At 43.5% G+C, this 26,829-nt stretch overlaps 1 protein-coding gene across 3 annotated transcripts in view; it reads left to right on the forward strand.

The window, feature by feature from the left end:
* CEP112 (centrosomal protein 112) overlaps nucleotides 1-26,829 on the forward strand; it is a 561,355-nt gene that overhangs the window by 212,777 nt on the left and 321,749 nt on the right. For all 3 annotated transcript variants that reach the window (XM_088467969.1, XM_088467982.1, XM_088467976.1), the window contains exons 13-15: nucleotides 2,725-2,879; nucleotides 5,565-5,694; nucleotides 12,369-12,461. In XM_088467969.1, coding sequence (XP_088324095.1) covers nucleotides 2,725-2,879; nucleotides 5,565-5,694; nucleotides 12,369-12,461 — 378 coding nt within the window. The remainder of the gene's footprint in view (nucleotides 1-2,724; nucleotides 2,880-5,564; nucleotides 5,695-12,368; nucleotides 12,462-26,829) is intronic.

Genomic DNA, 26,829 nt, shown 5'->3' on the forward strand with positions numbered 1-26,829 from the left:
ATTCTCCTTAAAATTACACCATCTCCGCTTGATGCACCAGTCCCCCGAAATCTCTCTTCCTCCAGTTGATACACATACTCCCCCAACTTTGACGCGCATGCTCTCCAAACCTGATCTTCCTTATGTCCATATGAGCGTGGGTCATGGCATATGTGGAAAGAATATGTGTGACACGTTATCCTTTAATCTGACCTTGTCCTTAAACCACACTGAGCACCTCATTAAAATAAATTAGATAGGTGGCAGTAGGGAGGGGAAGGTGGCAAGTTTTGGTTTACCCAAGTGGCACACACAAGCAAGTGAAGACTCAATGACTTCTGTACAGTGCAGATACTTTTCTAGTGATTTCTGTAACACACTATCCAACTCTCCCCTTGTCTCACGTTATGCCTGCCCAACCCTCCCCTTGTCTCATTTTATGCCCGCCCAACCCTCCCCTTGTCTCACTTTATGCCCGCCCAACCCTCCCCTTGTCTCACTTTATGCCCGCCCAACCCTCCCCTTGTCTCACTTTATGCCCGCCCAACCCTCCCCTTGTCTCACTTTATGCCCGCCCAACCCTCCCCTTGTCTCACTTTATGCCCGCCCAACCCTCCCCTTGTCTCACTTTATGCCCGCCCAACCCTCCCCTTGTCTCACTTTATGCCCGCTCAACCCTCCCCTTGTCTCACTTTATGCCCGCTCAACCCTCGCCTAGTCACTCATTATGCCCGCCCAACCCCCCCGTATCACGCATTATGCCCGCCCAACCCCCCCGTATCACGCATTATGCCCGCCCAACCCCCCCTTATCACGCATTATGCCCACCCAACCCCCCACTATCACGCATTATGCCCCCCCAACCCCCCCTATCACGCATTATGCCCGCCCAACCCCCCCTTGTCACGCATCATGCCCACCTATCCCTCCCCTTGTCACGCTCTTCTAATTAACAGGAGACATGTAGGGCTGTGAAATAGGTACATGCTGTGATGGGCTATTTGAAAGAAATGGCACATTGACATGTTAAGCTTTGTTTTGTGAGCTTTGGGGAGCACATGATGCGTTTGAAAATCTCTGTGTAGACTAGAAACAGGTACACTTTCCCAGGGTAGGACATCAGAACAGTGGCATCTGTAGTATATTTCATATAGCCATTATGTGACAACTGCCACATTGCAGATGGTGACAGTATTTGTGATTATACTAGGACCCCATTTCAGTAATCAGCTCTGGTCTCCGAAAATTATTATGTTTCTGGCTGAAAGATATTCACTTAGGTAACTGTAATCTGGAGTAGTCATTCTGGGGTACTAAACTACCCAAACAATGTTTGTAAACCATGTTTGAGATGAATTCTAAACCCCATTTCTTATTTGTCAGGAAAATTTGTGTTCAATGTATCTGTTACCCGCACCCACTGGGAGCAGATATTTTAAGGGCTGCACTTATAATCATGGTGATACAACCAATCAATTTATTACAAGTAAATTACATAATTAAAGTTGGATTCATGAATGTCATTTCAACCTAAAAAAAAGTATGCCTCCGCCATGTTTATAATCAGTATACTTCATGCAGTGCAGTTCAACAAAGATGTAATAACACCAGCTTAATCAAACATAATAAAAGAGATGATGGACATTATTTCTTACTGGAGACATTTTGCTAGGACTCTTTAGTGCAGACATGTCAAACATGCGGCCCGCGGTCTGCATGCGGCCCAAATACACATATTATTCATCCCAACAGTGACAGTGACAGTGCCACACCCCACAAGACCTGCACTCCCAGAATCCCGCCTTCCGGAAGTAACGCGCTACTGGGGAGAGGCCACACACCACAAGGCCTGTGTTCCCACAAACCCGCATTCCATCAGTTTTCCCGCCAAAAATCTGGTCTCAGAGAGAGGCAAAAAGTAATCTTTCATGGACAAACATCATCATTCCTGGACAAAAGTCCATGAAAGATGATGATTGTCCATGAAAGATGACGTTTTGTCTCTTTCTGAGACCCAATTTTTGTCTGGAAAATCCGAACTAATCCGAGCCTGAACACATCACTACTCATTATATCACACTTGTAAGTACTGCTTGATGCTGCCATGCTCTGATAAGTGCCACTGTCTGTGCAGTCACACAGCTGCTGCCTACCTTTCACAGTTATAGAATTGGGGGCAGCATGTGTGTGTGAGGCTATGGATGCAAATGGAAGTAATTGAGATTCAATGCTATTCAAATTTGAAGTTCAAATTCAACGAAGTTGGTGTTCCTGACATTTATAAGTATTTGCCTGCGCGATTTGTAGAAATTTGCAAGTTCGCATGTGAAATTATTTCCATGTTCAGAAGTACCTACCAGTGTGAGCAGTTATTCTCATTAATGAAAGGAAACAAGTCTCCTGCTAGGTCCAAATTGACAGAGTTTCGTCTTAGTTCAGTTTTGAAAGTCATCACATCCAATAAGATTTCTCCTCAAATTGGAAAATTGGTGACAGCAAAAAGATGTCAAATATCGAGAAGAAAACATTAAAGTTAATGTTTTCTTCCCAATAATTGACATCTCTTTGCTTAAACTTTATTGGTTGGTTTTTCTTAATAATAAACATTTCAACATTGCTTATAAGACTTTTTCTTTTCTGGCGGCCAACACATTCTTAGACCGTGAATATGTGGTCCGGTTTTGATTTTGAGCTTGACATGCCTGCTTTAGTGAGTGACAGCCATCATGCTTTACTGTCCTACAGGCACAGACTGTGAAGGAGCTGGAAGCTCGTGTTCAGCAACTGACTGTGGAGGCCGAAAGCAGCAATCTACAGCGTCAGAAGTTATCTCAGGAGAAGGCCGAAGTGGAGGCATCCTACCATACAGTTTGCAATGAGCTAAAGCAATTAAATTCCAGGTGTGTAAAATGGCACCTCAGGTAGATGCTAGATATATTTATTTTATTTTTATTATCATTTACTTATATAGCTTCAGCATATATTGTTGCGCTTTACAATTGGTAACAAACAGTAATGGAAAAAGACATACATAGAGGTAAGAGGGCCCTGCTCAAAAGCACCCTTTCTATAAGGAAATTAGGCATTGATACACAAAAAGAAGTTCTACCTATTGCAAATTGGTCCAGCCAGATTGTAGGGGTTATAGGTGGGCTGCATGATCCAGTCACACAGGAATGTTGGCCTAGGGTCAGAAGGATGTGAAAGTGAAGAAAGAGAAAATAAGTTATTTATGGACTGTATAGAGGGGAGGTAATTGGGTAGGGTAGCTTATGGAGGTTATGTAGGTGGTAATTTGATAAGCTTGTCTAATGAGGTGAGTTTTCAAGGAATGCTTGAAGGTTTGGAGACTAGTTGAAAGTCTTATTGTGTGTGGGTGGGGATTCCACAAAGTGGGTGCAGCTCGAAAAAGTTCTGTAACCGTGAATGGGAGCAGGTGATATGTGAGGATGAGAGACACATCTTGAGATATTTTGATAAAAGTGAAGAAATGTATGTTGGTGTAGTTCGGTTAATAGTCTTATGTGTAAGTAAAAGTATTTCAGATTGAATTTGGTAAAATACAGGTAACCAGTTGAGGGATTGACAGAGTGGAGAAGCAGATGGTGAACATTTAGCGAGAAAGATCAGAATCCGCATTGCATGCAAAATGGATTGTAGTGATGAGATCTGTTTTGATGAAGACCAGTAAGTAGACTATTGTAATAATCAATGTAGGAAATGAGTGCATAAATGACAGTTTTTGCAGTGTCTTGTGTAAGATATGGTCGTATTCTGGATATTTTTTAGATGTCTATAACATGATTTGGAAACAGATTAACTGTGGGGAGCAAACAACAGTTCAGAGTCAAGGATGACACTTAGGCAGGGGGCTTGTGGAGTGAGGCTGATTGTTGAATTATCAACAGTGATAGAGATATCAGGTTGGTAAATACTATTAGCCCGTGGAAATATTATTAATTTGGTTTAGGAAAGATTAAGTTTGAGGTGGCGAGATGACATCCAAGATGAAATGGCAGAAAGACATCCAGTAACTTGAACCAATTCAGATGCTGACAAATCTGGGGAGGATAGGTAGATTTGCTTATTATCCGCATACAGATGAACCTGAAATCACAGGAAGCTGATAAGTTTGCCAAGAGATGTGGTATAGATTAAGGCTAGCAGGGTATCTAAGACTGAACCTTGCGGGACTCCAACTGATAGAGGCAGTGAAGAGGAGGTGGAGAAACGAAAACTGAAAAAGCAATTATATAATTAGGATGAGAACCAGGATAGGGCTGTGTCCTGAAGACCTAGGGATTGTAGTGTTTGTATGAGAAGAGAATGGCCAACAGTGTAAAATGCAGCAAAGAGATCTAGAAGAATAAGTAATGAGTAATGGCCTTTAGACTTAGCAGTGATCCGATCATTCACTACCTTAGTCAGTGCTGTTTCTGTGTAGTGTTGGGAACGAAAGCATCTGAAGTGGGTCCAATAAGTTGTGCGAGTGAAGAAAGTGTATGAGGCTAGTGTAGGCAAGTCTCTCAAGTAGCTTGGAGGAGCATGGGAGATGGGATGGTAATTTGATAGTGTATTAGGGTCAGAATTTAGTTTTTTTAAGAGTAAAAAGAATAATGCTGCAATCCCACAGGTTTGAAGTCCAATTGAAAACAAAATTAAAAGTTTGTGCATTACCTATTTAAGAAATCGTAAAAAGCTCCTTCCTCCATGACCATGCTCACTCATGTTGTCTATGCACTTTTTCTCTCTATTTGGCCATTTTCCTCTAGACCTCTCAGCAGCAGAAGAGGAGAGGTATGAGGTATGGAAGAAGGGTAGCCCAGGAGTAACCACTTATTAAAGCATGTAAGCTCCTATGAGCAGGGCCCTCTACCCTCTTGTGAATCCTACCTTCATCTACTTCTACTCTCTTCCAGGGCGCCTAACACTTGATTGCTTTGCATTGTTGCTTATCTGGGTGTTATGGTCGTGAATGTAGCAATGTATATTATCCATGTCCTGTAATGTATTGTACTGTACTGTAAGTCACTGTAAATCAATCTATTTGTTTATGTACTTTGTAAGGCGCTGTGGAACACTTGTGGCGCCATATAATGAAATGATAATAATAATAATAATGTTCTTTATGCACTGTGCCTCCTCCTTTGCCATCTTTCTCAGACTTCACAGCAGGAGTGAATTGCGGTAAGGAGGAAGCCAGCACAGGGGTGAGCTTGTAATATAGGTCTGTGCACTCTGTTCCCTCCTGGACTAAATTCCTCCAGACCGCACAGTAGGAGATGTGAGGCACTGCCAAGTATAGAAGAAACCAACCCTAGGATGAGTATTTAATGCAGCTGATTCACTGTGCCTGTGTTCTCTCCTGGGTGGACAATATGGGAAACTGGACAGATGGCAATACATCCTCTCTGCACTATGCTCTTCTGGGCCAGCGTGCTCTGTATACAGGGAGGCAGAGCAATGTTCTTTTGTCCTTAAAAGTAGTTCCACCTTTATGTTCCGTTTTAATATTATTGACTATAATTGAGATTTCAGAAATATCTATTTGTGTGCAAAATATGATCTAATACTGGTTCTTCCAGATTTTCTTCTTTACAGAAGGATAGAGATTGTCTAACCCTGGACTATGAAAAGCAGGTTCAGCAACTGCAGAGCAAATATAATTCTGATTTCGGCTTCATCACTCAGCAGAACGCTCTATCTGCAGCCAAGGTATAAGCCCTGAGGAGAGGTTTGTGGGGTTAGAATGTACACTTTCTGATTTGCCTACTTTTTCTTTATCTTAACCCCTGCCAGTAACACTGTGCATGTACATGAGAGTGAGAAGATGGTTTCAGTAAACAATCTTGTATACTGAAAAATAAATATATAATCACTGGCACTGTATGTAAAAGCGTCAAAGGAGACCGATACAGCAGACCGTCTAGTAGTGTAACACACAGGGACGGCTCAAGGCACTTGCCACCAGTGCAGCCGCACAAGGGTGCCAACCTATATGGGTGCGCCGATTTTCTAAGCTTACTGCTAGCTAGCAGCCTATTTCCCTGCTGCTCGGTGCACGCCTCCACTGCCCAGACCTGCATCCTAGACGTAGTGTACACACAGAGGCACCCACTACACTGAGTGACAGTTAAACTCAGCCAGCCAGATCGGGCAGTGCCGGGTGTGCCCCACATCTCTTCTCCGCCCACCATCTTGCTCCAGAGTCCGTACAGTCAGGGGCTTGCTGGGCCAGGGACAGAGTCTCCTTCCGAGCCGCCTGCGCCTTCTCCTTCCGGTCCTCACAGCCCTCTGCTGTCCGCCTGCGCTATGCCTTCTCCTTCTCGAACCCGCAGTCCTTCACCCTCCCGGTCCTCACAGCACTCTGCTGCCCACCTGCGCTCCTTTTTCTTCCTCCCGGTCCTCGCAGCCCTTCACCCTTCCAAGTCTCTACAGCCCACCGCTGGGAGGGGGCGCAAAAAGAATTTCTCGCACAGGGAGCTATTCCACCTGGAGACAGCCATGGTATCACTTAGCTATCTGATTGTTGTGTGACCATCACTGCTTGTTAGCAGTTATAGGAAACTCTCATATCATGATGCCGCTGCACAAGACTCCCTTAAAAATTCAGAGCTATTGATTCTCCAGTATTCACAAAATCCGCCACATATTTGGGAGAGGGGGCACTGCACCACTTTGGATTATCTAAACAGCATATAATTGAATTCATTTTGTATATTCAGATAGGCTTTTGCACATGTAAATTGGGAATAGAGGGTTTGTGAGAAAACCTGGATACAGTTAGCGCTTCTTCATCGCTCAAGACCTGCAAATGTGTTAGCAATAAATTGGGGTTTCATAGCAGATACCAGATGAGAATTCTTACTATTGCTCTTAAATTAGGAATGAGCACGTTCAGGGCAAAGCCAAGGGGGAGTCTGCAGAATGATCTATCAGCTGTCACAGATGTTTTCTGACTGTAGGGTGAGTTTTCCGGTAGTAGAGAAAGTGCTTCACCAATAAACCATGAAGCATCTTGGCTGTAGAATGGTCTTTCTCCAGGGCCGTCTGTTGGCACCACTGGGTTACCTAATGTCAAGTCACAGGTTTTGCCTTTTACTGGATTTTACTGTGCCTTGTTTATCTTGTAGTGATGAGCTGTATGGAACTCATATATTCACCTTCCATGACCAGATTTAACCATTTAATCAAACTACTGTACACTGGTAAATGTTGCAGTTTTTTGCTTCCTAGTTATGTACAATGCTCCCGGGACCACCTTTGTTTTCATACTAATAGAATAGAATATTGTGTAGTCCATTGTCGCACAATAATTTCCTTACAGTGTCAAGAGCCACCTTTATTTTCACTCTGCTAGGATGTCTGCCGAATCTGCTGTCTCTTCTTCATTTACGTACAAAGGGCCTTATTCACAGTTTTTTTTTTTTTTATCAAATATTTTTATTGAACTTTCAATATAAAAAAATTACAATCATTCAGAATTATTTTTTTTTATATATAAGTAGATAGACATGAGCAATATGACACAACAATATACCAAGACAGATGTACATATAAAACAATCAAGACATAATCAGACAGCAGATTTAACAGCAAATGTTCAAAGCATAAATTAGAACAATTCGGAGAAGTATATTATACATCCAACACTAACATTAATGGATATGAGGTAGTGGATATAAGAACAAGAAATACACCGGCTGGCCGAAGTGTAACACAATAAGAATAAATAAAAAAAATACTAAAGATTAGTAAGCAGAATCAGTAGATGAGGTGAGAAGGGCATAACGAGAGTCTTGCCATAGAAACCATATCTTATCAAACTTTTTGGGACATTTTCGATTCTGATACATAAAACGTTCATGCAAAACTGTTGTATTTACTAAGGCCACCCATGAAAGAAAGGTAGGAGGGTCAAAGACCTTCCACGTTCGGGCAATACACACCCGGACCAGTACTAGGAGATTATTAACATATAGCTGAAATGAAAAAGAAAGGGTTTTCTGTAGGTCTTAAGGTGCGTACAGACTAGACGATTTTTTAAACGATATCGACGATAATGACACATTGTTACGCCAATTTCGTTTTATCGGCTAGTGTGTACGCACTAGATCGTTAACGATGCGCGCTCCCGCGGGTTGTTAACAGTATCCCCAGTCCAGTCCTCTGTACTTGCAGTACAATCTGGTGATATCGTTAGCGATGCCATGCTGCCGTACAATCTGGTGATATCGTTAGCGATGCCATGCTGCCGAATGCGGCATGGCCCCGCTCCTCCCCTTCCATCGTCGTTCAGCATTGCCAGCATTGGTAAGTGTGTATGTACTTACCAATGCCGGCACCCCCAAAAAATCGCCAGGTCCCGCCGCTGCCGATATCGCTGGGTACACACATAGTCTAGTGTGTACACACCTTTTAACCAAATAGAGAGATACGTGGGAGCATTAATGGAGTTTGGACAACAGTATTCCACACACAGTTAACCACTCTTAACCAAAACAAAGCAATACGAGGACAGGACCAGAGGAGATGCCAATTTCAGCTGAAGGGGCATTACACTTTGGACAATAATCCGTAGCAGATCCACCAAACTTGCAAAGTTTAAGTGGTGTCCAGTACACCCTAAGTAAAATATATAATTGTATCTGCTGAAACCTTAAGGTACCCATCCACTTAAAGATCTGAAAACGACTGCACGGTTACAACGTTGTAATCGTGCAGTCGTTTGTCAGTCTGTGATGAACCTGTAGGGTCATCAATCATCTGCAAACATGCTGAAACTGACGATATCGTCAGGGTGTCCAGTATGTTTGCAAGATGATAGATGCCTAAACGACCAGCGGGCACGCGCATCGCTAGTTGTTTTAGACATTTTTGCAAATGATTTATGAACGATATCATTATCGTTCAATAGTTCACATAAATCGTCTAATGGATGGGCACCTTTACATAAGCCATGCCATCCTGAGGAAGCCCACAATGACTTTCCAGTCTTCGGCCCATATTCAGTTTGAGGCAAAAAGTCCAGACTTTTCGCCTGTTTTCCAGGCGGAAAAGTATCGCACGCGTGCCCGCTGTTCCCAGTATTCAATTCCAAAGTAGGCGAAATCGGGAACAGGCGAATCTTGAATTGGCGAAAAAATACGGGAATTTTTGGGAAATAACTGTAGGACCCCCCTAAAGATGTCCAGACCTCGGGGATCACTATGGGTACCCACGTTTTTGCCTGCAGAAGAAAGTCCGCTTTTTAAATAGATGCGGAAAGTGGTTATTTTTCCCGACATTGAAGAAGTGATGCAGAAGAGCACTTAGGTTTTTTTTTTTCATTTTTTAAAAGTGGTCCTATCAAATTTGGGGTACATGAAAATGGGGGTAAGCATATTTTTAAGTCCCTAAAGGTAATTTTTTAAATTCTTCAAAAATACTCCTGCCGCTACTCTGCGCAATGAAAAAAACACCTGCCACATACTTGGGGACCCCACCAGAATTAATTTAGTTGGTTTGGTATTTTGGCCCTGATTCAGAGCCGGTCGCTATTTGCGCTTGCTCGTCCAGAAAATAGAGGTGGCTATTCAAATGAACCGTTCGCTGTTTGCGGTCTGTTCACGCCTCTAGGTCTGAACGAGCGAACAAAACTTGCGGTCGTTTTTTGGGAAACTACGCCCCCTGGCCGCTCGCATCCGACGTCATGTCCGCTATTTATTAGATTAATCGAGTACATCGAACAGGGTATGAACTGCTCGCTATTCTTGTGGTTGGTTTTTGCTACCACAATTTTGCGAGCAGTTCTGGCTAAAAAAAACCCAGTGACGTGGTCAATGACGCTGCTGTTTTAAATATGCACACCCATAAAACGCCCGTTTTGACCTTTAAGCACGCCTGCGTTCTGATTTCCACTCCCCGTTTTCAAGCACCTTCCCCTGTTACCACCCACATACGCCTCATCCTGTCACTCAAATTAGCAGGCATTCGCTATTTTGCGAGCACATGAATTTCGGCCGCACTGACTGGTTCGCGCATGCGTATAACGATCCGTACGCATGCGCAGTTTGGCAAACATCACTCGGAGCGAACGAGCTGCTGCTTACGAGTGGCTCTGAATGAGGGCCTTTGTTTTCACTTTTTTTTTTTTCACCCCAAAATGTTAAATCATTTTTTTGGGGTGTCCCGATTTTTTTGCACATTTCATTTTAAGGGGGTATTCCCAAGGGTGCAGGCTATTTTTTTTAAGCCTGCACCCCTAAACCCCAAATCTGCACTTTTTTTTTCACCTGGTATAGGTGATCGCAAAAATTATCCCTGTTTTTTTTTTAAATGACCTTTTGCCCCATTTACGAAAAAAAACGGGAATTTTTCGGGAAATTTGCCTGGGACCCCCCTAAAGATGTCCAGACATGGGATATCACTATGTGTACCCCCGACCTGAATTAATTTAGATAGTTTCTCACTTTGTTCCCCCTTTTTTTTTTTTTACCCCCAAAATTAAACATAATTTTCTTTGGGGTGTCCCGATTATTTTTAAACTTTTTGACGCAGTTTACCTTTAGGGGACTGTCTTAAGGCTGCACGGGGGTTCCTGCAATGTTGTACCCCAAAACCGCAATTCTGCACTTTTGTCCGCCTGCTATTCATAGGCGAAACTTATTCGCCTATTACATTGCATTGACTTTCCGCCTAGGCGAAGAGTCTTCCAAATTGAATACGAAGGAAACGCAAAACAGGCGAAAATGACGTCATTGGTGAAAAAGTATCACGGAAACGGACATTTCGCCTCAAATTGAATACGGCCCTTTATCAGATAAAGTACCTAAATTGTGATTCCAGTGGGATCAAAGCTTATTCAAACCCTCCGAACCACTAGATAACAAAAGGGACAAATAAGCCATAGAGAGAGACACCCTAGTAAGTAAAAAATATAGGAAAAGCCACTGTGCACAGAGAGCATGCAGAAGCTGAAGATATCTAAAGAAAAAATTAGCTTCTAACCATAGTAAGAAGATAAATATGAAAATGAATGAAGAACCCCGTCTTGATATACAGGTTGAGTCTCCCATATCCAAGTATTCAGAAATGGAATTAGTTTAGCATGACTGAGATAGTGAAACCTTTGCTTTTTAATGGTTCAACGTACACAAACTTTTTTTAAGGCACAAAATTATTACAAATAAGGAATAAAATTACTTTTAGGCTTTGTGTATATGAAGCATAAATGAATTTCATATATGTACACAAACTTTGTTTGTTTGAGCCACAAAATTATTGAAAATATTGTATACAGTTACCTTCAGGCTGCGTGTATAAGGTGTATATAAAATATAAATGCATTTTGTGTATAGATTTGGTTCCCATCCCCAAGATATCTCATTATGGTATGCAAATATTGCAAAATACAGAGTATTCACATATCCAAAATACCCCTGGCCCCAAGCATTTTGGATATGGGAGACTCAACCTGTAGTTGATTAATAACAACCACCTCATTTGACTGCCAAACCAAGCTACCATCCATCCTTTGAAGCTCTGGGAAAGCTGGATTACCCCAAATTGGAAAGCATGGATCAACTACAGTTTTCCCAAAGATTTTTTCCGCTGTAAGCCAGATTCTACGTGCCTGTTGTAGTATTGGCGGGCAGCGAGAGAGCTGGGACTGAGCCAGCAGAAACTGCAAGGGGACAAATTTCAATCTTGCCTTTTTAAGAAGGGCCAGAGGGAGATCTCCCCAATCCAAGGGAGTGGCCCACTCTTTTAATTGAGTCAGCTGAGCAGCGAGATAATAAAGATGTAGGTCAGGCAAAGCCAGACCACCCTCCCCTTGAGGCCGACAGAGAGTCTTATAGGCTGGGCCTGATTCACAATTGTATGCAAACCCGATGGTTTGTGTACAACTGTGATGGTTCCCAATCGTGCATGTGCAGGATTTTTACTGCGCATGTGCCATCAGTGTCAGTCACAGTTCCCTCTAAGCTGCAGCATGATTGGCATGCTGCAGCACTTTGGGGGGTGGGGAAGGGGCAGCACTAGCCAGTGTCCCAGAAAACGGATGCAATGGGGATGCAATTAGCGTTACAACTCTGAATCAGACCCACTATCAAGAGCTATCTTTCTTTTTATACTAGAGGATAGAGGAAAGCTGTGTACTTTCTTATCCCTTTCATTAGGGAAAGGGAAGTAATATTTTTATTTCACACTACTAAAATGCTTTTGAACCACTATGCTCTTTTACATAGGATCCTAAAATATTATTTCCTAGATAAAACTTGCTGTGGGTGAAAATGAACTCAAAAAAGCTTTATTCCAATTTAGGCAAAATTTTATATTTGAGAGGTCAGTATATTTCTCATACTACATATAATAAGATCACCTCAGGTCTCTTGGTCTCTCTGCAGGCCTCTTCACTAATAGAGGAGCTTGAAGATACCGTCTCCCGTGTTAAGCAACATGGACAGGAGAGGGAGCATCAGTTACTTCAGGATATGAGGGTAAGTGGATGTGCATCGATCACTTTGAGGGCCACTATAACTGTATCAGAAGGTTTTGTATCTCATGCAAATGTCGCTGATCATTCGCTGTACCAAAAAACATATACTATATTTCTGCCTCGTCCAATCTGGGGGACACTGTTACCATGGGATTGTGTTGAGGGTGAAGGAGTGGGGCAATTAAAAGGTTAATTTTCAGGTGGGCCGGTAAAGAGCTGGTTAGATAGTTCAGTTCTTATTTTTTTTGTAACTTTTTTCTTTTTTTCTGGGCAGCTTTCTCTCTGGTAGCAGTAGACATACCGTTTGGTTGCGTGATTGCAGATTTGGTGGCAGGGAGCCTCCATTACCACGTCTCCTGTGGTTTTCAGACGCACAGAATCTCTCCTCAACACCCATGTGATGGGGAAAGAGTGCAGCCTGCCTCCAGAGCACCTTGCAAGGCCGTTGTCTGGCTTTTTGTACCAGGGTCGAAAAAAACTTTTTTTTTAATTTTTTTTAAGTAAAACCAAAAACACCCCAACTAAACGTTTTTTTCCCCAACCCTGGTTAGAAAGCATTAAAACATTGTTGATCAAGGTTTCTAATATATATAAGTTTTTGACAGTATTAATATAATATGCAGGTTCTTTTTTTTTTTTTCATTAAAACATTAATGCAAAACAAAATAACTGATTTAAAAAAAAAGAAGTGGTGTAAACAAAAAAATCCTTTTTTTTGTTTTTAACTTTTTTTTCAACTTTATCTTGTACTAATATATGAATGGGTTGTCATTTTTTTCTACTAATATATATGAAAAAGGGCTGGAAGAGGGAACATATTCACCTGCTCTATGTGCAAATCTAAATTATCCAGTGGACAGTCAGGCACCCATGCCATTGTGCAACTTGCGATGTGGTGGTTCATAATTCAAGCCGGGCCATTGAGAACCAAGTGATGGTGGAGGAGATGGCTGGGGCAACATTTTTTAGCTCATCTTATTGAGAGAAGTTAGATGAGAGAAAAGATGACCAAATAATGGTGAGTGCAGACGCTACTGACTCTGACTGAGGTCATCTATTGGACATGCTCACTCCCTTAGTATCAAGTTCTGCTGTACCACCATGGGCCAGAGTGATGGAGTACACAGCGCAGCCCTGGGATTAGAGCAATTTGTCTTTCTCTTTTTTAATTACTTTTTGACACAAGACACTACAGGCCCACTTAACAAGCGTTTCAAATTAAAATTTCTCTTTGTAAGAAGAAGGAGAACTTAAGGATTATTCTAATTGAGGATTCATTCTCATATGTAATATAAAGTGGTCGTTGGCCAAAGTATTAAGAATTTAGTGGTCGTAGTCTATCAGGTTTAGGCATGACGCATGTGAAGGAGCCTCAGGTTTCTATAGGAGATATCTTCAAGAAATTATGTGCTATAAGGAAAAGAAAATTCCTATCCAGCCTTAACCATAGTTTCTTCTTCAAGGTCCATAGGCTCCACAGGGATACCTTGGAGTGAAGGTGATGGGAACCAATCCGGGCACCACACAGGTAAAGCTTTCAGCTCCCAGGATGCATTGAGTCCACTCTCCCTATACCCCGCCCCAGAGCCAGATGCACCTCAGTTTCGTTGATGCCCGGCCGGAGTCGGGTCACCATTTCGCAGGGGGGGCTGTTTAAGCAGCCCCTAAAGCTTATTTTCTTAATTTTCTTTAAATTACCGCTCCGTCACCCCTCCGGTGCCGCAACACCAGTACTGATCTGGCGATCTCGGCGGGCGTTCCCGGGGTCAGCGCTAGCCAGGGCCCCTGGATCGGACCCAGACTGCACCCGGACATCAGGGGACAGGTAAGGCGGGTCGCCGCTCGGGGGGACCCTCACGTGTGGCAGTCGATACCTCCGGTCTCAGGGGACAGACCGGAGGTGGCTGGGTGTGGACGCATGCTCCGGCCATCGCGCTCTACTGGTCCACCAGGGACTATTTGGTGCAGGAAGCCAGTGTCCCAGGGGTTAATAACCGGCCAGGGGAGAGAGCTTCCCTGTTTAAGCGGCTCCTCCCGTCAGCTAAGCGCGCCTTACTACTGCGGTCTGGCTTCCCTGAACTACTCTCCTCCTACGGACACTCCCCCTCAGAGGTCTCCGACGGCCATTTTCTAATGGTGCAGTCGCAGTTCTCCCAGGACAACGCGTGGTCCGGTACCCCTGCATACCTCTCCCCAGGGTCAGTGTATGTAGCACTATTGCCTACCAGACACTGAGTCTGTGTAGTTGAGTATATTGCCACTTTGCAGCGTCTTTCCTGCATTGAATGTGACTTTGGCTAGCGCTGCCTGTCTGCTTCTCCTTTTTCTGTCTGTCAGCTTATGGTTATACCCTTTCTCTCATTCTGCCCTTATACAGGTGTTGTTAGGGTGGTTCATACCTGACACACTCTCTCTCTCTCTCTCTCTCTCTCTCTCTCTCTCTCTCTCTCTCTCTCTCTCTCTCTCTCTCTCTCTCTCTCTCTCTCTCCCTCCCTCCCTCCCTCCCTCCCTCCCTCCCTCCCTCCCTCCCTCCCTCCCCCTCTCTCTCTCTCTCTCTCTCTCTCTCTCTCTCTCTCCCCACAGGACCGGCACTCGTCACAAATTAATCACTTTTGCCGGGTGCCCCCACGACAAGGGGAGATATAGAGCAGAAGGTGCGGCACTCACGGACCAATATTGAAGTATACAGAGGTGATACAGGCAGAATGACGTTTCAGTTTTTTATAACTATCTTCAGAAAATACAAAACATACAAAAAACACGTACCTTAAATATCCCATCACCAATCACCAGGTGGACAATTAGCGGCGTTTCTACATCGTGGTCATAGTCACCCCTCCCGCTGTATCCAGCCGCGGAAGATGACATCACCACACCACGTGACTCCCCTGACAAGCGTTGCTCAGCAACCATGTAACAAGTAACCAAATATCAGTAATCAAAGGCATATTACAACATACAAATATCATAACATCATATAGAAGTAAAGATGGCACATCTAAAAACAACAATACTAATTTAGAACAATAATCATGCTCAGAGTGTAATCAACATCTCTCAGACCCTTAGTATCTTCAAGTTATTACTAATCAAAAGCACTATTCTTGAAACGATGGAAGCGAAACTGGTATGTACAGAAACTACGTATAGTGCTATACACTTATTATGATTATGTAATAAAATGTTCTCACCTTGCACTATTACACGATATGAGGACCCTATATATACACACTGCCCCTCCGAACAATATGGAGTACCCAAATTAACCAATTAGGCCAAATTAGATTAATGCTAGTTCGATCAATGGTAGCATATCATCACTAATACATCCAAAGGGAACTTTAGTCTGACCTGTGACGATACCTGATACCAATGTACTTACAGCAATGCACCGAAGTTTAAGAAAAACCAACAAAAGAGATATTATCATTTAAACCCTTTGGATGTAAAACATCTAGCCTCAAAATCCACTCTGCTTCTCTCCTTAATAATAGTCTACCACGTTCACCGCCTCGCATTAGGGGTGGGATATGGTCGATCATCCGCTATTTTAGTGATATTAAAGTATGTTTTTGCTCCTGAAAGTGTCTCGCTACGGGCTGGTCACTTGTTCCATTGATAATGGCTGCTTTAATCGCAGACCGGTGTCCAGCCATCCTTTCCTTAAATTTGCGCTGCGTTTTCCCTACAGAAGAGAGACCGCAGGGACAAATTATTTGATATATCACGAACATGCTATTGCATGTAAGATGATGTTGTATTACAAACTTCTTACCAGTGTGTGGATGGTAAAATATACTACCCGGGATAAGGAACTTGCAAGTGACACATGAGCATCTAAAGCATCCATGTTGTTTCGTAGCCAGGAAGTGCAAAGGGCCGGATATATCTTTAGAACTATAGCTAGTTTTCACCAATAAATCTTTAAGGTTTTTACCCCTAGAGTAGCAGGGCATCAGATTCACATCACCCAAACCGAGATCTGGGTCTGTTGCCACTATAGGCCAAAGTTTTTTTGATGTACTATTGATCATTGGTGAATGTACATTGTAGCGAGTTACCCATGGGATTCTGGGCCTGATTCAGAGCCGGACGCTCTGACCAGAGCGCTCGCTCTGAATCAGGGCCCTCCTACCTAAAAATGGAGCGGCCTCCTGGCCGCTCGCATTGCTGTGGGTGACCACCCACAGCTATAGCGAGCGGCCAAAAAGATGGTCGCGATGGTCAAGACCATCGCGGCCATCGGGCTTGCGACGAGACCCTGCGGTAGGGTCTCGCTGCCGCAAGCCCAGGAGTGCTTTTGGCTCTATCAGAGCCAAAAGCACTCCCACTGACATCACTAGTGATGTCAGTGGGGCCGGCTCCAGACGGAAGGCGTTCCCATGGGAACGCCTCCGTCTGGGCAGCCACGCCCACCAAAGGGGGCGTGCTGTCAGTCACCATCGACAGCACGCCCCCTTTGGTGCGAGACCCATAGCGACAGCTTGGCTGTCGCTATGCGGGTCTCGCGCATGCGCACGACGGAGCTCCCTCCGTCGTGCGCATGCGCATTAGGGCACCATCGACCCACTTGCGAGCGGGTCTGAATTAGGCCCTCTATTTTTATACCAGTATCAACTTTAGTACATAATAGTTGATCCCTATTCAATGCCAGGACCTTGTCCTTGGTTCTTAACAATTGGTGTTTATTATAACCTCTCTGTTCAAATTTTAATATCATATCATCCAACTGATGGGAAGATCTTACTTTATCACTGTTAGTTATATATACTCGAAGCATTTGAGAATACGGAAGGCGTGCTTTAAGTTTATAGGGATGGCAGCTTTGAAATTGTAACAATGTATTACGGTCCGTGGGTTTAGAGAATAATGTTGTAATAAGTTTATTACCTTCCCTGATTAATCTGATATCTAAGAAGTCAATACAATCCTGGCTCATTTTGTACGTAAGTTTCACAGGGCTAGCAGTGGCATTATGAGTCAGTGCCTCTCCAAAAAATGAGGAGATCATCAATGAAGCTCGTGTAGAGTACGATATCATCGCTGATAACCTTATTCTTAAAGAACAACTCCTCCTCCACTTTAAACATGTAACAGTTGGCATGAGGACCCCATTACGAAGCCTGTGATTTGTTGGTAAAACACATGGTCAAACATAAAGACATTTTTGGTTAGTATAATTTCTAACAAAGTGAGATATATCTCAATTTGGTTCAAAGTAAAGGACCCGCTAAACATTAACATCTGTTTTACAGCATCTAGACCTTCAGAATGGGGTATAATGGTGTATAAGCTAGACACGTCAGCCGTAATGAACCATATATTCTCAGTAAAAACCTCAAATGACTTTAGCTTATTAAGTAAGGAAGTGCTGTCTAAAAGAAAATGGGCATGATTTTGTACTAATGGTTGCAATATTGAGTCCAAATATATAGATGTTGGTTGAAATAGCGACCCCCTTGCTGATATAATCGGGCGCCCGGGTGGTGGTAAAATTCCCTTGTGCATTTTAGGGAGGGTATAAATCACCGGTGTAATTGGGAATTGTGGAATCAAGATATTAAACAGCTCCTCATCAATGACAAAGCGATCCTTGGCAGATAATAAAATTTCTGTAAGTTCCTGCTTAAACTGTGTAGTAGGATCACCGCTCAATTTGCAATAAACTTTACAGTCACTGAGTTGTATATTAATTTCCATGACATAATCCGGAGTGTCCTGTAGGACAATTGACCCCCCTTATCCGCAGGGCGGATTGTCAGGTACGTATTCTTGGACAAAGATATTAATGCCTCTCTTTCCAATTTAGTTAAGTTAGGATGCGAGCCTGTGTGTTCTTTCAGTTGTAATGCCACATCATGATCCAGTGACCGCATGAATGTCTTAATCGAGGGATTATATGAAACAGGGTCAATATGTGATCTCTCCCTCAGCTTTTTAATATTCGTTGGAATATTCACAGATGAGGATGATAATTGTTTGTTAGGATTTTTAAGAAAGAATTCTCTCAACTTTAGTTTCCGTTGTAGTTGATAATTTAGAACAATAATCATGCTCAGAGTGTAATCAACATCTCTCAGACCCTTAGTATCTTCAAGTTATTACTAATCAAAAGCACTATTCTTAAAACGATGGAAGCGAAACTGGTAAGTACAGAAACTACGTATGGGTCTCGTCACAACCAACCAGTAAACATTAGTAACATAGTGCTATACACTTGTTATGATCATGTAATAAAATGTTCTCACCTTGCACTATTACACGATATGAGGACCCTATATATACACACTGCCCCTCCGAACAATAGTACAGCTAGCGACACAGAGAGACCTAAGGGAGGTGCTAGACAACAACCCTCCGGCCCTTTAGGGGTTACCACTCGTACCAGAATGCCCATCGCTCCAAATGCCACACTAGACGGGGCCAAAACCAGCAGGGGCAGACGTGGCAACAAACCCCCGTTACCACGGAGGAAGTAATTTTCAACTTGTCTTCTCATATACTAACTAATAGTGAAACTAGTTTATTGAAAAAGGGCCTGTCCTACATCCCTAACCAACTACAGGAGGTGAATTGGCAGATTGAAAAGTATCAACTACAACGGAAACTAAAGTTGAGATAATTCTTTCTTAAAAATCCTAACAAACTGGAATTATCATCCTCATCTATGAATATTCCAACGAATATTAAAAAGCTGAGGGAGAGATCGCATTTTGACCCTGTTTCATATAATCCCTCGATTAAGACTTTCATGCGGTCACTGGATCATGATGTGGCATTACAACTGAAAGAACACACAGGCTCGCATCCTAACTTAACTAAATTGGAAAGAGAGGCATTAATATCTTTGTCCAAGAATACGTACCTGACAATCCGCCCTGCGGATAAGGGGGGTCAATTGTCCTACAGGACACTCCGGATTATGTCATGGAAATTAATAGACAACTCAGTGACTGTAAAGTTTATTGCAAATTGAGCGGTGATCCTAATACACAGTTTAAGCAGGAACTTACAGAAATTTTATTATCTGCCAAGGATCGCTTTGTCATTGATGAGGAGCTGTTTAATATCTTGATTCCACAATTCCCAATTACACCGGTGATTTGTATCCTCCCTAAAATGCACAAGGGAATTTTACCACCACCCGGGCGCCCGATTATATCAGCAAGGGGGTCGCTATTTCAACCAACATCTATGTATTTGGACTCAATATTGCAACCATTAGTACAAAATCATGCCCATTTTCTTTTAGACAGCATTTCCTTACTTAATAAGCTAAAGTCATTCGAGGTTTTTACTGAGAATATATGGTTCATTACGGCTGACGTGTCTAGTTTATACACCATTATACCCCATTCTGAAGGTCTAGATGCTGTAAAACAGATGTTAATGTTTACTTTGAACCAAATTGAGATATATCTCCCTTTTGTTAGAAATTTTCTAACCAAAAATGTCTTTATGTTTGACCATGTGTTTTACCAACAAATCACAGGCTGCGCAATGGGGTCCTCAGTGGCTCCGGCGTATGCCAATTGTTACATGTTTAAAGTGGCGGACGAGTTGTTCTTTAAGAATAAGGTTATCAGCGATGATATCGTACTCTATACGTGCTTCATTGATGATCTCCTCATTTTTTGGAGAGGCACTGAAGATAAGTTTGTCCAATTGATTGAGACTTATAATGCCTCTGCTAGCCCTGTGAAACTTACGTACAAAATGAGCCAGGATTGTATTGACTTCATAGATATCAGATTAATCAGGGAAGGTAATAAACTTATTACAACATTATTCTCTAAACGACGGACCGTAAAACATTGTTACAATTTCAAAGCTGCCATCCCTATAAACTTAAAGCAGGCCTTCCGTATTCTCAAATGCTTCGAGTATATAGAACTAACAGTGATAAAGTAAGAACTTCCCATCAGTTGGATGATATGATATTAAAATTTGCCCAGAGAGGTTATAATAAACACCAATTGTTAAGAACCAAGGACAAGGTCCTGGCATTGAATAGGGATCAACTATTATGTACTAAAGTTGATACTGGTATAAAGAATAGAATCCCATGGGTAACTCGCTACAATGTACATTCAGCAATGATCAATAGTACATCAAAAAAACTTTAGCCTATAGTGGCAACAGACCCAGATCTCGGTTTGGGTGATGTGAATCTTATGCCCTGCTACTCTAGGGGTTAAAACCTTAAAGATTTATTGGTGAAAACTAGCTATAGTTCTAAAGATATATCCGGCCCTTTGCACTTCCTGGCTACGAAACAACATGGATGCTTTAGATGCTCATGTGTCACTTGCAAGTTCCTTATCCCGGGTAGTATATTTTACCATCCACACACTGGTAAGAAGTTTGTAATACAACATCATCTTACATGCAATAGCATGTTCGTGATATATCAAATAATTTGTCCCTGCTGTCTCTCTTATGTAGGGAAAACGCAGCGCAAATTTAAGGAAAGGATGGCTGGACACCGGTCTGCCATTAAAGCAGCCATTATCAATGGAACAAGTGACCAGCCCGTAGCGAGACACTTTCAGGAGCATAAGCATACTTTAATATCACTAAAATATCGGATGATCGACCATATCCCACCCCTAATGCGAGGCGGTGATCGTGGTAGACTATTATTAAGGAGAGAAGCAGAGTGGATTTTGAGGCTAGATGTTTACATCCAAAGGGTTTAAATGATAATATCTCTTTTGTTGGTTTTTCTTAAACTTCGGTGCATTGCTGTAAGTACATTGGTATCAGGTATCATCACAGGTCAGACTAAAGTTCCCTTTGGATGTATTAGTGATGATATGCTACCATTGATCGAACTAGCATTAATCTAATTTGGCCTAATTGGTTAATTTGGGTACTCCATATTGTTCGGAGGGGCAGTGTGTATATATAGGGTCCTCATATCGTGTAATAGTGCAAGGTGAGAACATTTTATTACATAATCATAATAAGTTTATAGCACTATGTTACTAATGTTTACTGGTTGGTTGTGACGAGACCCATACGTAGTTTCTGTACTTACCAGTTTCGCTTCCATCGTTTCAAGAATAATGCTTTTGATTAGTAATAACTTGAAGATACTAAGGGTCTGAGAGATGTTGATTACACTCTGAGCATGATTATTGTTCTAAATTAGTATTGTTGTTTTTAGATGTGCCATCTTTACTTCTATATGATTGTTACGATATTTGCATGTTGTAATATGCCTTTGATTACTGATATTTGGTTACTTGTTACCTGATTGCTTAGCAACGCTTGTCGGGGGAGTCACGTGGTGTGCGTCGATTGTGGTGATGTCATCTTCCGCGGCTGGATACAGCGGGAGCGGTGACAATGACCACGCTGTAGAAACGCCGCTAATTGTCCACCTGGTGATTGGTGATGGAATTTTTAAGGTACGTGTTTTTTGTATGTTTTGTATTTTCTGAAGACAGTTATAAAAAACTGAAACGTCATTCTGCCTGTATCACCTCTGTATACTTCAATATTGGTCCGTGAGTGCCGCACCTTCTGCTCCATATATATATATATATATATGGAGCAGAAGGTGCGGCACTCACATATACATATACATATTAGGGATGTGCAAGCTCGGATAGATTCGAATTTTCCGCCAAGTTTGGATTTTTCCTGCCAAAAATTGGGTCTCAGAAAGAGGCAAAAGTCATCTTTCATGTCCAAACATCATTTTCCATGGACTTTTTGCCATGAATGATGATGTTTGTCCATAAAAGATGACGTTTTGCATCTTTCTGAGACCCGGTTTTTGGCGTGAAAAATCTGAACTTGGCTGGAAAATTCGAACCTATCCGAACCTGCACATCCCTAATATATATATATATATATATATATATATATATATATATATGGGGGTACCACAGCTGCCCGTCCCTCCCTCACAGGGGCTACCACTAATTATACAGACCTCTTCTGTACCACAGCAGGTGGTCATTCCCACAGTGGGATTATCACAGGGTGGACCTCTATCATGGGTGGATGTGTTCTCTACCTCAGTACAGAGTCTGGCAGTGACCTCTACTGCTCTTCAGACCATGCTGCAGAGTGAGAAGCCGTTAGGCCAGCTAAGCGTCCTGTGTTGTCATCTCAGTCCACACAGATTTCAGAGTCTGAGATGTCTTCTGATGACGGAAAGGTGGCTGATGCCTCTAACCCCGACTCCCCTTGGCAGGAGGCGGAGCCTAAGTCAAGGATTAATAATCCTGCCTTGGAGCGTGCAGTTAGATCTGTATTGGTTATAGAGGATGACGAGCCAGCCCTTAAATCCAAACACCCCCTGTTTAAACATTTGAAGGTGACTTCGTCAGTGTTCCCTCTATCAGATCAGCTGGTGGATCACATGGCTGATGCCTGGCAATCACATGATAAGAGGTATCAACCTCAAAAATGTTTGACCTCCTGTCACCCATTTCCAGAGGCTCATTGTAAGAAGTGGGAATCACCCCCTGTAGTGGATTCACACGTTACACGGTTAATTAAAAGTGCAACGTTACCTATATTTTCCATTTCTTCCTTCAAGGATCCTACGGATAGGAAGGTGGAAACTTGCCTAAAGTATATATACCCTCTTTCAGGAGCTGTTGCCCGCCCGTCCATGGCTATCTCCTGTGTAGCTAAGGCTATAGAGAGTTGGGCCGATACACTTGAGGACTCCTTGGCAGTTCCAGAAAATCAGGTGTCACTAGTCGGCTATATTAGGGATGCGGCTGCATATATTGGTGAGGCCGCTCTGGATGCTAGTCTGACAGCTCGGGCCGCAGCCGTGTCTGCTCGCCGTTCCCTGTGGCTACGCTATTTGAGCACAGATGCCGATTCTAAGAAAGGCCTGGAGGCCTTACCCTATAATGGGGAGATAAAATCCCTCAGAGGATGGTTCATTTGGGAGCCCTCCTGGATTCTCACGAGCAGAGAATCTCTGTAACTCCGGAAAATATCTCCACGCTGCAGCTGCAAGTACGTAGATGTCTTCGCAGTCGCCGGGTGTCAGTCCACTCAGTGATGCAGGCTCTGGGATCCATGGTGTCCACATTCGACATGGTAGAATATGCTCAGTCCCATTCCAGGGCCCTGCAGGGGCTGATTCTCTCTTGGTGGAACGGATTACCCCACTGGATCAGAGCTCAGACGATGGTACTCTTTCCGGAGGTGCGCATGTATCTGTCTTGGTGGCTATTGACTTCTCATCTAACCAGGGGTCGCCCCTTTTGGATCCCAGATTGGATACGCCTAACAATGGACGCCAGTCTCCGGGGATGGGGCGCAGTGACCGGTCTACACTCCTTTCAGGGCCGGTGGACAACGGTAGAGGCATCCCTGCCCATCAACATATTGGAACTTCGGGCTGTGTACAGGGGCCTCATGATGGCAAAGCACATTCTTCACGGAAAGCCCATGCAGGTTCAGTCCGACAACGCCACCACAGTGGCTTACATCAACCATCAAGGAGGCACTCGAAGTCGGGCAGCAATGACAGAAGTGTCACGTATTCTGACATGGGCAGAATCTCATCTCCCGGTCATTTCGGCAGTGTTCATTCCGGGAGTTCTGAATTGGGAAGCGGACTTCCTCAGCCGTCACAATATGCATCCAGGGGAATGGTCTCTTCACCAAGAGGTGTTTCAACTCCTAGTGGACAAATTGGCATCCCGACACAATCACAAACTGCCAGTGTACGGGTCCAGAACAAGAGATACCGAAGCAAGCTTGATGGATGCTCTGTCAGTGAAATTCACCTTCCGGTTTGCGTACCTATTTCCTCCAGTCTCCTTGCTTCCTCGGGTTCTTCGGAAGTTTAAGCAAGACGGAGGCACTGTCCTGCTGGTGGCTCCAGCTTGGCCCAGATGTCATTAGTACTCTCTCCATCGACACCGTTCCTGCTGCCTCAACGTGCGGACCTGTTGTCTCAGGGTCCTTGCCTTTATCCGGACCTGGATTATCTGTCTTTTACGGAGTGGCTCTTGAGACATCCCTCCTAAGGTCCAAAGAATTCTCTAGCTCAGTCACCAACACGATGCTTAGAGCGCGTAAGCCTGCCTCTGCCAGGATCTAACACAGAGTGTGGCATACATTATTTCCAGTGGTGTCGTACAAGAAGTTACGATTCTCAGGTGTTTCGGATTTCCAGAATCCTGTCTTAGAGCGCGTAAGCCTACCTCTGCCAGGATCTACCACAGTGTGTGGCATACTTATTTCCAGTGGTGTCGTACAAGAGGTTACGACCCTTAGGTGTTTCGGATTTCCTGAATCCTGGCATTCCTTCTAGTTGGATTGGACCTCAGCCTACGTCTGGCCTCGTTGAGAGTGCATGTCACTGCACTGTCAGTGTGGTTCCAACGTAGAATTGCTCCGCTTCCCGATATACACAACTTCCTCCAGGGTGTTCTCCCGCTTCAACCTCCATTTGTCCCCCCAGTGGCTCCTTGGCATTTGGCAGTAGTTCTTTGGGCCCTCCAGGGTTCTCCATTTGAACCACTAGATTCAGTGGAACTTAAGTGGTTAACAGCTAAGTCTCTTTTTCTTCTGGCTATTGCATCTACCAGGCGGGTGTCAGAATTGGGAGCACTCTCCTGTCGTCCTCCTTTTCTTATATTTCACCAGGACAGGGCGGTGCTTCGTACTCGCCCTGAGTTCCTTCCTATGGTTGTTTCTAGTTTCCATATTAATAAGGAAATTATAGTACTGGCCTTTCTATCACCAGACCTCTCAGCAAGTGAGGCCTCACTGGATGTGGTCAGCGCCCTCAGGATGTATGTGGACGATACCAGTTCTCTTCGGAAATCAGACTCCTTGTTTGTGCTCTATGGATTTCACAAGAAGGGATGGCCATCCAATAAACGAACATTGGCTAGATGGCTTTGTATGACTATCTCAGAGGCTTACACGCAATCAGGCCTGGCTGTTCCGACCTCTGTTAAGGCTCATTCTACTTGGTCTGGGGGTCCTTTCTGGGCAGCTCGCCGTGGCGCATTGGCTGCTCAGCCTTGTAAGGTGGCCACGCCTTTCTAAGGTTCTATGCATTTGATACCTTCGCCTCTCAGAATGCTGCCTTTGTGCGCCGAATTCTCTTCTCAGCGCAGAAGCGTCCCCACCCTTAAAAGGACTGCTTTGGGACATCCCCAAGGTCTCCCTCTGGAGCCTATGGACCCTGAAGAAGAAAACGAGAGTTATAGTAAGAACGTACCTTTGTTACCTCTCTTTCTTCGAAGTCCACAGGGTACCCTTCCTGACGCACCTGGCTTCATATGGGCTATCCTACTGGTGACCGGTTTCCCGTCTCCTTCTCTGTGAGTGTGATTCTTGAGTGTTCCAGTCTTCCTTCTCTCTTATCCTACTCCAGCCTTTGGCTTTTTACCAACTGAGGTGCCTCTGGCTCGGGGGTGGGGTATATGGAGAGTGGACCTAATGCATCCTGGGAGCTGAAAGCTTTAACTGCGTGGTGCCCGAATTGGTTCCCATCACCTACACCCCAAGGTCTCCCTGTGGACCCTATGGACTTGGAAGAAAGAGAGTTAACAAAGGTAAGTTCTTACCATAACTCTCATTTTCTCTTAACAATTTGGACAAATAGGCAGAAGATGTAAAATAAATAATTATACTGTTATCTTCTTTTTCCAATGGTTTTCCCTTTACCATGTGGTAAATGCAAAATAACGGACAAAAACCACAGGTGAATGTTCCTGTGGAGTATGTATCTAAGGGGGGAATTCAATTAGCCGCTGTACTGTGCTATTAAATTGGCCCAAAATGAATAAATTAGCCCCAGAGGCAACCCTCAGTCTGCACTTAACGGGGATTTTTTGTCGGGTCGAAAATAAATCTCTGTTAAAGAGTGTTACGGTCACTGCGGCCATGTAAACACATAGGTTCATGAACTTATCACTGATTCTGTGTTTTAACGGCCGTTAAAACATTAATTTAATAAGTGTTTTAAAGGGGCTCAGGTGAAAAAGGGCCTGAAATTGTATAGCCCCAGGCGATGAAGCCCGAGGCTACCCCCCTTTTTCACCCCTGTTCAATTAATTGAACTGGGCTAATTGAATTTGATCCTAATGATACTACTTTGCTATTTCCAGGTGCAGCCTCTCTGAAAGATGGAACAGGTCGAATATGTAAGAGCATTCTGAAATTCATACTTAACGTAGCCTTTGCATTACCTCAAAGGACACAGATAAATGGCCAGAGCCTTTCGTAGAAGTCTTACCCTCTTAGGTCTGAACTGATTTAGCAGAGCATACTAGTTTGGCATCTGATTACCTTGAGGTTGCAGCATTAGATATGGATTTGCTTTATTAAAGTATATCTACATTGGCAGTATACAAGTACGTTAGTTCAGA

Source organism: Taudactylus pleione, unplaced genomic scaffold (genome assembly GCF_031769625.1).
Source record: "Taudactylus pleione unplaced genomic scaffold, aTauple2 ptg000012l, whole genome shotgun sequence".
In the NCBI taxonomy this organism is placed as follows: Eukaryota; Metazoa; Chordata; class Amphibia; order Anura; family Myobatrachidae; genus Taudactylus; species Taudactylus pleione.